This window comes from Dysidea avara, chromosome 6 (genome assembly GCF_963678975.1).
Source record: "Dysidea avara chromosome 6, odDysAvar1.4, whole genome shotgun sequence".
Lineage (NCBI taxonomy): Eukaryota > Metazoa > Porifera > Demospongiae > Dictyoceratida > Dysideidae > Dysidea > Dysidea avara.
Window position 1 is genome coordinate 33,614,067 of NC_089277.1, and position 14,980 is coordinate 33,629,046.

Consider the following 14,980-nt stretch of genomic DNA (forward strand, 5'->3'; position numbering starts at 1 on the left):
CTTACTTATCTCTCTACAGGGTGATTTGTTTGTAGCTGAACTTTTTACAAGGAAACCTCTTTTAACTGAGCTCTGTACAGGGTGAATTGTTTGTAGCTGAACTATCTACAAGGTAACTTCTTCTAGCTGATCTCTCTACAGGATGATTTGTTTGTAGCTGAACTATCTACAAGGTAACTTCTTCTAGCTGATCTCTCTACAGGGTGATTTGTTTGTAGCTGAATTCTGTATAGGTGATTTGTTTGCAGCTGAGCTCTTTACAGAATGGTTTCTTTGTAGCTGAACTCTCTACAAGGTAACTTCTTCTAGCTGATGTATCTACAGGGTCACTAGTTTGTAGCTGAATTCTCTACATGGTGGTTTCTTTGTAACTGAACTATCTACAAGGTGACATCTTCTAGCTGATCTTTCAACAGGGTGATTTGTTTGTATTTGAACTCTCTACAAGAAATCTTCTTCTAACTGATGTTTTAACAGGGTGAATTGTTTGTAGCTGAACTCTCTACAGGGTGATTTGTTTGTAGCTGATCTCTATACAGGTTACTTATTTCTAACTGATCTCTTTAATTCTGTTCAGGGTGACTGCTCTATTAGGATGACTGCTCTATTAGAGTATCTCGATCTCGCACTTGCTACACCAAGTTGGATTTCGTGTTATAACTCCGTGGATTTAAGTCTGATTCTTCTACACCATTGAAGAGCCTTTCTAAGATGATAACTCCATCTGTACAGCGATTTTGAAAGCATTACCCCAAGCGGTTTACCTGGTAGGCGTGGCAAGCATAATAATAATAATAATAATAAAATAAAAATATTAAAAATTAGCTAATCTCGATTGCGTAATTGTTACACACTGTTGATTTTTTCGCTGTATCTTCCTGGTTTTTAGCTCGATTTCTTTCAAACCACAAAAGGTTTGAGGTTCAATAGTTAACCTATTCACCCACCGATTTTCAGCTTCTTCCCATACGCGGTTTACCCTGTAGGCGTGACAACATATTGGTGTTATTTTTCGTGCATAATCGCTCATAACTCTTTGTCTGTTTATGGTATTCCAGCCAAAGTTGGTACCAAGATGCGCCTTTATACCCCCCTTCTGTGTGCCAAATTTCAAGGCAATCGGATAACGCGTTCGAGTTTTATAGCAGTTTTTGTAAGTGTGCGACAAGAAAAAGAAAAATAAGAAGAAGAAGAAGAAGAAAAAAAACGAAGAAACTCAGCCAATTTTTGAAGTCGCATATCTCGGGAACGCGCGAAGCGATTTCGCTCAAATTTGGAATGTAGAGTGCTGCAGTTGGGGGGCATGTCCACAGCAAAAATCGTCTTGTTTCATCAAGGAAGCACAGAGCTACGGAGGTGCGAAAATTGCGTTTTCTTTCTTCCTGTCAATATACTCACGGGTGTTACGCGCCGGCTTCTTGGGCCGCACGACACACTACCGTGTGTCTTGATTCAACTGTATATGCACAATAATCTATATTGCTCTGTAGTACCTGTACAGTAGCATTGGGTGACTGGGTAACAGATGGTTGCTGCCGCTGAATTTGTAAATTCATTTGTTGGATGATTTGCTGTAATCGCTGGCGCTGCTGTACTCCAAGTTTCAGCTGGCTATTCAGTTGAGCAATGTTGTCTTCCTGGTTGGGATGTTTGTGTAGTTCATTCAAACGCTGATACCCTGTCAGTAACTTTTGATTAAGCTCCTGTAATTGTTGCTTGCTTTTCTGAAGTTGGATCGCCACAGTACTGTTAATGCTAGACATTTGTGTTGATTGTTGTACAGCTGGTTGGTGTAGTTTCAAATAAGAACATAAAAAGTATAAAAAGCTATATGATAAAAGTACCTACATTTGTGGTACTACTTACACACAAAAATGTCCATTTTATACAGTTTTAGCAAATACAATTAAAGTATCTGATTATACAATTTATGTATGTAAAGTTAACAAACACACTTTATTATTGATAAAACCATTACTTTTGTATTAGGCTCTTAAAATATAGGATCACTGAATTTGAAAAAAAAATCCTAGCCATGAAGTTTTACAAAAAGCACAAACCAAATACATAGCAGAAAGTTTTGCTAAGTAGCTGCATTTTAGTTTTGAATAGCTTACTTGAGTTTAGTTTTAGTAGCATTTCATCATCTTCATTGTTTAACTGGTAGAACTTTACTACTAAGCATTCATATTAACTCTGTCAGAGAGCACTATATAGCTTGCTTTAGACACCAAGGTACATCTGCTGTGACTACAAATAAAGCATGCATTTATATAGCCAAGTTAATGAATGGTTTAACTGTAGTAACTGTGTTCATTTTACAGTAGTCAAAGTTTCGATCAGCTTGCACAATATTTTAGTTTTGATTAGTATTTTGTTTAGCAGCTCATTATATTTAGTTTTTAGTACAATATAATTATTTTAGTTTTAGTAATATGAAAACAACACTATAGTGTGTATGTGTGTGTGTGTGTGTGTGTGTGTGTGTGTGTGTGTGTGTGTGTGTGTGTGTGTGTGTGTGTGTGTGTGTGTGTGTGTGTGTGTGTGTGTGTGTGTGTGTGTGTGTGTGTGTGTGTGTGTGTGCATTAGCAGCTTAGCCAATTGGCTAGAGTATTGGCCTGGTAACTGAAAAGTTCTAGGATTGATGCCCAATTTAGTGTTGTTGTCAAGAAACATTGCTCCAGTCTGTATAATATGGACCTAGTGGCCTAGTGCAAAATGGGGAAGCATCAGCTATAACATCAATGGGTACCCGGCATTTATTGGGGAAGCAAATGCCCAACTGTCCTTGTCTCACTAAGTGATGTTTTGGAGTCATTGCATATTGTGGAATTTTGGGTTCCACAACCTGTCTCCATGAGACCTAAAGAGTTATGAGGACGAGCTTATGTGAAGCTTGAAGTACACAACGGATGTTATTCTGGGGATCTGGGGGTATGCCCCCAGGAAGTCCTGTGTATATTAGGTTAGGTAACTCAAAGGCTGCAGTACAAGTTGCTATAGACCTTCAGTGCTGGACACTGCAGAGAATAACAATAAATATTCTGAGATACAATTTTTACTGTGATACAGATAAACTTAAAAAAAAGTATTACTGCTCCATTAGAGTAGCTGATCGATTGCTCTATTGAACTATTTTGATCTGAATCTTTACAAATCAATGTAAAACCTATTTTAATTGCCTGAAATACTTGACCAGTTTCTGGAAACCTCAGTAATCCCCCTGGATCTGCCCCTGCCATTGAACCATTATCATTGAAGTGAAGCCATCCACTGGATGATGCTCCCGACTATTGGTAGTGGATCAAACCATGACTACCTCTTCCTCCCTTGTGGACATATCGTTTGACACTTTTGTCTGGCTTTGTCCTGTCTCCTTCAAACTTCATGAAAGAAAGTTTCACAAGTAAATGGTGTAGAAAGTATGCCCTCTTAAGTCCTTCCTGGCATGCATTTCTATCTTAGGAAAGGCAGTGTCAATCAGCCTCAGCAATGTTGAACCTCTTCAGGTCCTACCTCACCTTGTCTCTCCAATGGAGCTTGGCTCCATGTGCAGGCCAAGTCTGTGGCAATCACCCAAAAAGCATCATCCATTCTTGCTGTGTGACCAAGCTAATGCAATTGTTTAACAGACAACAAATCTTTCATAGATGTCTCCATTCCAAACATAGTACTTATTTGGTCATTGGTAAGGCATCTAATTCTCTGCTCAGCTCGACTAACACCCATACAGTGCATACACTGATCATGAAATGACTCAATCTCTTAATGGTTTGTTCCCTAATGGCCCAAGACTGAGCCCCAGACAAAAATACCCCCAATACCATGCAATGGTACACTGTTCCTCTTGGTGGATAATGAAAGGACTCTGCCACTAAATACAGAACTACACCAATCTTGTCCTGTACATCTGACAACACACTTCCAGTTGTCTCCGCAAAGGAACTCAAACACTTTTAAAAGATTGTGCCTGCTCCACTAGCTGACTGCGGATGTACAATGGAATCAAGTTACTCTCGTGAAGATTACAACTAGCAACAGGTGACTTGATCCTGAAAACACTTACAGTTAATCCAAATGCAATCTAACACTCTAGCAGCCTCCTCCATGTCCTGCCTAGTACAAGACACCATCACACAATCATCAACAGTTCAGGTATCTCAAAACTCAATGGTTTCCTTGTCCTTTCACCCAATAACTTTCCACCATACTTATAGAACACTATCACACCTGCTTGCAATGGTCACTCCAACACTTGATATCCTGGTTTAAATACAAAGCAAACAATGTTGGTGCAATAGCACAGTTGGTCACACTAAAAGTGAACTAGTGCAACTACTTATTTTGTAACCTCTGCCTTCATGCCATTATGCAGTGACCTCAACAAGTCAATCATCACCTTAAATACACTTTACACCATACTGCAATAAAACCATTCAAAGCACAAATCTTGGGACTGAATCATACACCTTCCTTAAGCCAACAAACAACCTGAAAGTTTATGATTTTCCAACAACTGCTGAGCACTAAATCTACAAAACCACACTGAGAATAAACGATAGTTGCTCAATCAACTCTTGAAGTCTCTTCTGAAGAACCTTGTCCTGAGTACAATTCCCTTCCTTAGGCATTGGCACCAGCAAAGCATCACGTCATCCTTCATTACCTTTTCCTCTTCCCATACAGCAATGAACAGATCATGCACATACTCCAACAAATCAGCACCACAGCACTTCAACATTTTTACCAGCAGCTCTTTTAGCATTTACACATGACGACAAAGCTTCCCAAATCTCCACTCAGGTGGGTGGGCTCTCCATACTACCTAGCTCTTAAGGGTAGTATAGGCATCAAGACTATTGTATATATTTGCACTGAAAATACTGGCAACATTCAACACAGACTGAAAGTGCTCACACCCTTTCTCCAGTGTCTCAACAATACCACAACACAGCTGTCCATCAGTTCACCAGACTGACTTAAGTGGCACAGGTTTTTTTTCTGGCTCTGCCACACTAGATCCACCATCAGCCACACCATGCTCCACCAACTGAGCTTGTTGTTGATACACTGTACCAACTGTTCTTTGTCTTCCTAACTACCTTAGCCATGTGCTTGCATTAGCTGACAAAATGCTCCCAATTTTTAAGGAGCTTGATTTTAAGTCATTGTTGCTGCACGATGTCTCTTCACTTTCACTCCGAATTTAGAACAAAGTAACTTAATTAGTCAGTCCAGCATTCTGCAGAGCACTGAACACTCACATTGTGACACAAAGATCTATCAACTTGACGCGTAATGATGTAATCAATACAGTGCCAATGCTTTGTTCCAGAATGTTGCCAAGTATGTTTAAAAGCACTACATTGTATTCATCACAGCTATTTCACTCAGAGCACAAAATGATAGTAACTTCTCACCACTTTCATTCATTATTGCAACTAAATGATAACCTCAGACATCATACTACACTGAGTCCTCTCCTCTAGTAGTACTTCCAACCCTAGCATTAACATCACCATCAAAATATTAATCATCCTTGAGTACAGAATTCAATTCTGGAACTTCTTTCTCAGTTAACCCATTCCTACCGAAGTTATTTCATAAAACCACAGAAAAACCTTAGGAAATGAAATTTTATGGCTTGTGTGATCTTTGCGCAATACGTGAGGACCCCACCCATTAATTAACACGGAACGCTATATACCATATGAAAGCCATCTTTCCCTTCTACCCAAACATCTAAAAACCTTACAACAAAACACATAACTCACGCACTTTGAAGTGAAGAAAGGCGCATTGTTATTCTTCGCCATAGCAGCGAAAGATGGACGCCGCCATCTTGTTATAACCCCCGGTTACATCATACTGTATATTTTTAGAATCCTTATCACGTGAGGAGTAGTTTTATTCTTAGTAGAACACACCATGATGCTCAGAGCGAAAGTTATCGAATTTTAAACAGGTACAATTGTTTTTGATGCGTGCTTGTGTGTTTATAAGTATTGATAGTTCCCCATACTTGTTCTTATCGCTTTGCGTTAAACTTTATTAGAAACGCCTGGGCCTATTCAGCAAATTGGTGGTTATTTCAACTTCATAGCCCTTAGGACGAAAGAGTTATGGGTCCATTTATAAAGGGCACCCGTAACATGCATTTTTTGGCAATATATTAGCCATTCGGTAATAAAGGGTTAACAGTCAACAATATTATCAAAGTAACAATACATGAAGACAACACATTCCAAACCTCACCAGCATTACAAAATACTAACAAACAACATTAGGAATTTTACAAGCACAAACAACATAAGGAATTTTACAACCTATAGTAGAGATCTGCAAAAAAAGCACTTTAACAAGGGGATTATTACCTGAAGTGCAAATTTATTCCCAATTCTGGTTTATTATTAATTCTAGGTCAAAGGAGGAATTAAATCTGCATTTCAGGTGACGATTTTACTTTTAAGTACTTTAACTGTAATGGTCCTACTAGCTGGTATTCCTTCCTACCTTCCTTGCACTTGTACTCTGTACGTATGGCTGAGGCTATTGGCTCTAGATATGCTATAGCTATGTTACTATTCTTAATTCTAAGGTACCTTAGATCAGAATCTGAAATGTACAGGTATGTACATATGTACACATACAACAAATCCCTTTCTGCCTTTAAGGATACCACAACATACAAAGTAAGACAAATTACATACAGCGTACATACACACATTATATTTACCATTGGTTGGAAGCGATGCTATAGTAGCTGATGATTTCACTGTATTGGAAAGTTGAGACTGTTGTTGTTGGTGAATCTGCTGCCTAGCTTGAGCTGGTGCCAGTGATGCTGCCTAAATAAATCCATTAAACATAATAGATTGTATACCTTCCAATTGTACATAATCAAATATTTATGTGAAATGAATGGCACCAAATTTACAATATAAAGTACATGTCATTTACATTGGTTACAAGGTTAATTTGGTTGCATTACAAATCACTTGTGGTCCAGTATACTCTCACAACTTATTATTAGACTCTATTTAGGCCGTTTTGGGTGGGTAATAAATCTCATATACTCCACCTTGTTTTCTAATATACTCCACGCCTTCAGGAACAATATAACATATGCTCAAAATCTAGGTTTATCCAATTGCTATGCATTGTTCACGTGCAGTGATTTAACGAGTGCGATTATTTTGTTGCGTGAAGCCGCATAGTTGCCATTGCGCTAGTATTATCGCAAGAAAACCAGCTGGTTTTTCCGAGCCTACAGCAGAAAGAGCTGTGGATGAGGTAAGTAATCTGAGTGTAATGTGAAATAGAGTCTAAAGCAGCTATATACTCACTGGTCATTACTTATTCTTCACCATACCAATTGTGTTAATTTCCACAAAGGTCTATTACATTTGTATGTCAATCAACAGCTCTCGAAATAATGCTACAAAATAGATCACAGATACAAAACTACACAATACAATTATTCAATCACCGTTACACAAGCATGTGTGACTGCTCTATTAGAATATTTTGCATTTCGTACATAGTGACTGCTCTATTAGAGTATCTTTATCTTTAGTCACCATTAAATGAGCATAATATTATTATGCTGTAAGGAAAATTAGGAACCTTACAAGCTAGTAGGGATCATTACTTAAAGTGCTCAAACAGGCGGGATCATCACCTGAAGTGCATGCCAAATTTAATGGCTTAAGTAGGTAAATAACTACTTCCTGTGATTTCGCATGCAAAATCATGACAATAATCACTGTAGGAATGTGCTGATTTTGCCGGCAAAATTTCTGGAAAAATATGTTGGTAAAAGCAAAGAGCAAAATGCTGGAAAAATAGGTGGAAAATTGGAAAAATGGGAACCAAGGAATGGCAACTTAGCACATTTTGTATGAAAAAGATCGAGATACTCTAATAGAACAGCCACGCATAGTATTAGGACAGCATAATATGCTCATGGGAATGGTGACTAAAGATAAAGATACTCTAATAGAGCAGTCACTATGTACAAAATATTCTAATAGAGCAGTCACACATGCTTGTGTAACGGTTATTGAATAATTGGATTGTGTAGTTTTGCATCTATAATCTATTTTTGTAGCATTATTTTGAGAGCTGTTGATTGACATACAACTCAAGGGCGGATTTAGGGGGGTGCTTGGGATGCTGAAGCCCCCCCCCCCCCTTCAAAAGTTTACCATGTGCAAGCTAGGAAGCTTCTAGAAGTTGCAGTACATGGGCAATGAAAAGATGGAAAGAGAAGGGAGAATGGCTAATTGTTTCATAGAACTACTAAGAGGGGTTCAAATTATACTTTTGGTGTGAGACTTAACCTAAAAGCTGCTAAAAAATCGAAATACTCTAATAGAACAGTCAACTACTCTAATAGAACATCCATCATAATATTTATTTTTCAAGGAGTTGCCAGTGTGTTTTCTTGACCTGTGCACTGCTATCTTACCATTGCTCCAAACATCTTGCCATATACTAATCACTTTCTGAGAACAACTTCTGTCAAATGGTTAAATATGGTATATACAATATACAAATGGTACATACGTAGGTATTTTCAGTTGTTGCAACAAACGTGATGCATGCTTAAGTAAAACAGTTAATTTCTTAGCATGTATACAGTTAACAACGCTATAACATCTGAGAACTGTTTGTTTTTGCTTTATCAGTACCAAAGTTCCATGCTGCATGCATTTATCTGAACCTAGCATCAATTGAAGCTAATAAAATTTAATGTCATACAGGGTTTGCACTCCCAAACCCCTTGAAGCTCAACCTTATAAGCTCAAATGATAATGCAGCATTTACACTGTCATGTTATAAGGGGGATAGTTGTGGCCAAAAACTAGTTGTATATTATGTAAGTGACTTTGGACTCATGTTGTCAAACATTAATATGGTGTTGGGGCCATAGTTGTAAAAAGTCAGATTGAAATAGCAACAGAACAGTCTGTGGCTATACTACAAAGTTGAAGTTATTTTTGCGTGCATTATAAATCTCTACAATGACCTTAAGATCCAATCGACCTGTGTACTGTCTTTGACAATCCACTATTATGTATTGCCTTATAATCCAATAGCATTTAAAAGTGTAGCTAGCTTGTTCTGTTTTTCTAAAATCGCTTACAACTGCACTCATCCATCTTGTACTCACAATCTTTCAGTACAATAGAGTATTTGGTTAAAAATGGCTTCTAGATTCAATCTTGTGATAGCTATGTTCCAAAAATTTCCAGAGGAAGCATCACTCCAGACCCTGGCCTCCTAGCTGGAAAATTCTACGTATGTGCACTCTACACACTGCATGGTGAGTGTATACTTGTCTTCTCAAGCTCTCTCTTCATTGTTACTGTTTGGATGTTATAGACATGAGACTGTAAAGCACACTAGCTAAACCTTAAGCCAAGCAATACACTAAATTTAGTGATCTTGTATATTGATGAATTTACAATATAAATTATTTTATTAATTCGTGAATTGATGTAATCAATTAGCAAAAAACCAAAACGCTTAAATTGCTAAATTTAATGTACCACTAAATTAAGGTACTGTATTTCAAACACAAATCATGTATAGCTGATATTCATATCCTTCCCCTTCCTGTTTTTTATGTAAAGAATAGATTTTTAGTTACTGGCTGTGCCCTTATAATTATGACAGCTAGTATTTCTGGAATAATGGTGTCATTTCATCATTATTACACTTAGGTGACTCACAATGCTTTACAAGTATTGTTAATCACTTAAACAAAGTGGCATCATTTTTCAGTCAAAATATATATTACCAAATTTAATACTGAATAGGCTAAATTTGCAAAAATTTTCTGCGGGGGCATGCCCCCAGACCCCCCTAGATAGAACATGTTCCACATGCTGAGTGTGCTTTGCACACTATAGCTATTTGTATTAACCAGTTGTCACTTTTCTTAGCCAACCAACCATCATATGTTAGCACCCCCCTTCTGAAATCCTAGATCCGCCCCTGCAACAGTAATAGGCCTTTGTGGTAATCAACACACAATCTTTGTACATGCACACATCAACACATATAAATGAAGGTATGACATGTTTTTGGGGCAGTTGCTCAGTGAAGGGATTCTTTGTTGGTTGTTTGTGGACCCAGCTTACACTTGTAAGCTTGAGATACTGCAAATAATTTTTATTAATGCTCAGCAATATAGAGAAATTTCATGCAAAATTTTGAGCATAATAGGTAAGAAAAAAAAAGAATTGCTGGAAAGGAAAATAGGTAGAAAACAAAGCAAATTAGGCTCATCCCTAAATCACTGATCTTGGCATGCTAAATTGAAGGGTTTCAATCACCAGTACAAGTAAGTCAATCACGTTCTCAATCATTTTGTGATACCCAAGACATATTCAGATTCAGCTCTGTCCCAGCATAAAATATGGCATTTCTAAATGTTCACCTTGGCTACCATGTCTGGATTGCATTAAAAGTGATTTAGAACCAGGTCCATGCAGTCATGGATTTTTTTCTCTTTTTCCAACTTTTCAAACATACTCAAGTTTAAACAGGCTGTAGGACCAGTTGTCTTACAGGCCTTCAGCGCTTGTGCTGTAAAGCCTTAATAATTAATAAAGATAGTATCTCTTTGATGTTTGCCGAAGTTGCAGCTTTTGATAAGTCAGCAATATGTGGCTGTCAATGACTTGGCAAGTACCATAACAACTTAAGACATCCTCAATCTATCATGACTCAGATTAACTCTAGCATTAGCAATCAATTATCAACCGACGTCTATTATCGGCTAAAGCAACATCTATTACCAGTGCCTGATATACGGCAAAGTATACGGAAGTGTACTACTATATTCCTCATGTTAGTTATCTTACTGTTTTGGTCATTTAAAATCTATAAGCTATCCCATCCTAATGAAAAGGTTTGTTGCTAAATGGTATATTAGTTAATATCTGATGTATTCGCTAAATGTGTAATGCTCAACTCGTATAATGCATCTTTATCTGCAGGTCCATCGTGTGGCATGCCAAACAAGAAGAAAAAGGGTTCAGACGGCATTCAAATGGCACTACAATGTTAAGTCCGCCAGTGGCAATGTCAAAGCAGTAAGGAAACAGTGGACAGACCAACAAATGCAGGATGCGATCGATAATGTCACACGCAATCACCTCAGTGCTAATGCAGCTGCTAAGAAGCATGGTGCACCTCCTTCTGTTCTTAAGGATAGACTGAATGGTTGAGTTGTACATGGAGGGCCAAAGCCATATTTATCTGCAGCAGTGGAAGAAGAGCTGGCAGGGCATTTAATTGATGCAGCAAATATTGGCTACAGTGAAACTCGTAAAGAAGTTTTAACTATTGTTGAGAGACATGTGGAGCTAAAAGAGGATGAGTCCTTGAGAGCTGCCAGGGTTACTCATGGGTGGTGGCAGAAGTTTCTAAGGAAGGATTCATCTTTGAGCTTGCAATCAGGTGATTCCACTGCTGCAATTAGGTTGGATGCTGTAAATGAGGAAAATATGAGTAATTGTTTTGAGAAGGTAAAGGAGGTTTTCGATGATGGAGATTTCTGGAATCACCCAGAAGCAATTTACAATGTGGATGAAACTTCAAGGGCGTAGGCAGGAGTTTTTGGATTTAAATTAAAAAATCACATCAAATCTTACAGCCCTGGAACTCTCCGGTAGCTACTTTCCCACTGGCACTCCTCTGTACTACTCTTGAGAGTCACATCACATTAATGCTGAACCATTGCAAATCATATCTATTACATCACGTGATCAATTGCGCACGTGATGCATGGTTGAAATGGTGCGAGTGAAATGGCGACTTTTCAGTGGTTGGTTGAGACATGTTACAAGGCAGGAGCTGCTAAACTTGAGTGGTTGTGTTATACATGTGTCAGGTTAGCACAAACTGTGTATATTTACATGTTGTGGGCATGTGATGTCTCAAACAAATTGGAGTACAAGTGAAGTCTGAAGTGACCATCAACAGGAGGACCGGCCGAGAATAATGTATAACCGGAAAGAAGTACTGTCAACTAAGGGACTCAAGTGTGGAGGGCTTTCGTGTGCTAGGAAATTGAAGTTGACTGTCAGTATGCTAGCTGTCTGAAAGTGAAGATTAGTTAGTTTTATAGGTTTATAGTTTCTATAAGCTGCATAAACAGCAGTGTGTAGGTTTTAGCTAGTTAGATGCACCAAACAGCACCTTTTCATATTACTGCCTAAGGGCACATTTTGTGTATGCATCATTTTTGTTCAAACATGCATGGTCTAGGGGATGCAGGCCTTCCCCTTAAGACATTCCACTTTAAATCCAAACCCCTTCAAAAAAATCCTGGCTACGCCTCTGAACTGGTATGCCATTAGAACCTCATCCACCAAAGATCATTGCGAAAAAAAGGGCAAAAGAAGGTCCATTATCAAACATCTGGGCAAAAGCAACAGATAACGGTGATTGGCTATGCTAGTGCTACAGTACTTACCTCCTTTTGTAATTTTTGCTGTGAAACAATTAAATCACACGTGGTGTATGAATGAAGTGAGTGGGACCAGCCATACACATAGTGAAAAGGGGTGGATTGACCATGAGCTATTCTTCTATTTCCTTGAAAGCATTTTTTAGCACATGCAGTTACATGGCACCCCCTATTGTCAATGTTAGATGGTTATAGCACCCCTTGATGTCACTAAAGTTTGCTAAGGACCACAAAGTGATGATATTTTGTCTGCCTCCTCATACAACCCATGAGTGCCAGTCCCTAGATTGCAGTCTATTTAAGCCGCTGAAGGATCATTGGAGACAAGAATGCCATAAATTTTACTGTAAGAATACTGGCACAGTCACCAGCAAGCTAAATTTCAACTTTGTATTTCGAAATACATGGTTGAATGCTATTACACCAGCAAATGTTGTGTCTGGCTTCAGAAAAAACTGATGTTTATCCTTTTAATCAACATACCATATCATGTGCAAGTGCTTCTGCTGTTTCTAACAGCCAAGGAAGTGAGGATGTGATGACTAGGGGTACGTCCATTACCATATTGATAGTCAATAATAGATTTTTTTTATATCAGATGTTGTTTCTGAAGGTCAAGGTGATGCTACTTCAAACATTCAAGGAAATGACAATGTGACTGAAGGTACGTACAGTACGTCTGTATTAATCATTAATTTTAATGCCTCAATTTCAGATCCTGAGTTAGACCATGAGAATATGCTTCATGTAGCCAAGGCATTGATGCCATGATGACTCAGGGTATGTTTAATATCAATAGTAGCTTACGTAGTTTATATGTGTACTTTAGAGGTTGATGAGCAGGAGGAAGTCGAAGAAATTGATGTATTCAGCAACAATGTTTCAATAGAAGCGAAGTTTTTAGCAGAAGAAGAAGAGCTGTATACTCGTCATTTTGAAAATGGGTATGATTTGCTGGACCCAAAATATGAGAGGTGGCTAAGGATACATCATCCTATTGTTGCTGCAACTGTATGATCTGAGACATTAATGACAGATCTCCTTGAAGGCCCCAGTGTGACAACAGGACATGTTAATTTGCAACTTGTTCAGTCTGACCAGGAAAACAAGGTTGTTGAGAGTTCTACTCCACATCGTTCAGTGGCATGGTCTTCACCTAGCATTGACAGATGAGTCAATTCCATCTGGTACACCAGGATCCGTGACAACACCAAGGCGTTCACCCTTGGCTGAACTGGTCAATACTCCAAGGATCACTCAAGATAAGCAAACTAAAACAGCTAATGCAAGAGTTTTGACCAGCACAGAGTGTATCAGAGTCTTTGAAGAAAAGGAAGAGCAGAAACGGTTAGCACAAGAAGAAAAACAGAAGAGAAAAGCAGAAAGGGAACTGAAAAAAAAGATAGAAGGAAGAGGAAGTGCAACACAAGAAGGAGGAAAAGGCACGAAAGGCTGCAACAAAAAAAGAAGCAAAACAATATAAAAAGGGAGCTATGCAGGCAAGCAAGCAGCAACACAAACAGGCTCAAAGTAGTAAAAGGAAAGCAGATAGCTCCATGACATCTAAGGCCAAGAAAAGCAGAGCTGCAGAGAATGCTGATGGTGAAATAGACTCTAACCAATGTTGCACGTGTTTTGGCTAGTTCAGTGATGATGTTGGGATAGAAAGGGAGAGGCTTAGGTGCAATTGTGGCAGATGGATCCATGAAGATTGTTTGGATGAAGATGACGTAAATAGCTGTGTTCTCTATGTTAGATATTAATTTAGTGATATTTAAATGCTTTCATTCAATGCTTTAAAATTTCATTTCAATGTATTTCTAATTTTGTGCATAAGAAAATTTTGAAATTTTGACAATTAGATGTCAAAGATTATTTTACGAAATCAGCAGAATCCAGTTTTGAAATGCACGTGAATGGCACAAGACATTACTGAGATCAGCCGATAATAGATGTATGGAGGTTATTGAAGGGCTGATAATTGACGTCAAGTAACAATAAATGATTCCCTACAGTAATGAGTACCCCCTTCAATGTGATGTAGCTTCTTAAGGAACAATGCTATTAAATGAGTAAGTTTTGTACACATAGACAAAGCTTGTGTTTATCATTGGGTGGTAAGACATTAAGATTTTTATGTCCCAGTTGTGAAAATTTTAGGGAGGTACGTGACATGGTCAATAATTGATTGTTTACCCTACTGCTGATGTTGCTAATTTGTTGGCCAAAAGAGGTTCTCTTACTAACAATGTTGTCTTAAAGAGCTAGCAACAAGAACACTTTACTGAGTTGCTACTGATAAAGGAAAGATGAAAGCTCTTGGTACTGTACCTACAGAAAGGTAACATTCTGGATTTAGTATTCACCAATACCTCTCATGTACTGTACGCCACCTATCTGTTGAAAAAGATCACTATGTCATAATTATTATTTGTTTTTAATACATGCTATTGATTAGAAACAAAAAACCCAAACCAAATTGTTTCTCAGGACAAC

The 14,980-nt window shown here is 38.2% G+C and overlaps 1 protein-coding gene and 1 long non-coding RNA gene across 2 annotated transcripts in view; one reads left to right on the top strand and one right to left on the bottom strand.

The window, feature by feature from the left end:
• Window positions 1–14,980, bottom strand: part of LOC136258598 (probable serine/threonine-protein kinase kinX) — a 48,496-nt gene that overhangs the window by 11,131 nt on the left and 22,385 nt on the right. The window contains exons 4-5 of the mRNA XM_066051934.1: window positions 6,737–6,848; window positions 1,494–1,783 (exon numbers count right to left, since the gene is read on the bottom strand). Of these exons, the coding sequence (XP_065908006.1) occupies window positions 1,494–1,783; window positions 6,737–6,848 (402 nt within the window). The remainder of the gene's footprint in view (window positions 1–1,493; window positions 1,784–6,736; window positions 6,849–14,980) is intronic.
• LOC136258602 (uncharacterized) lies at window positions 10,971–14,310 on the top strand. Its single transcript, XR_010702878.1, has 4 exons — window positions 10,971–13,032; window positions 13,083–13,148; window positions 13,200–13,264; window positions 13,314–14,310. It is a non-coding gene; the product is annotated as an uncharacterized lncRNA (long non-coding RNA).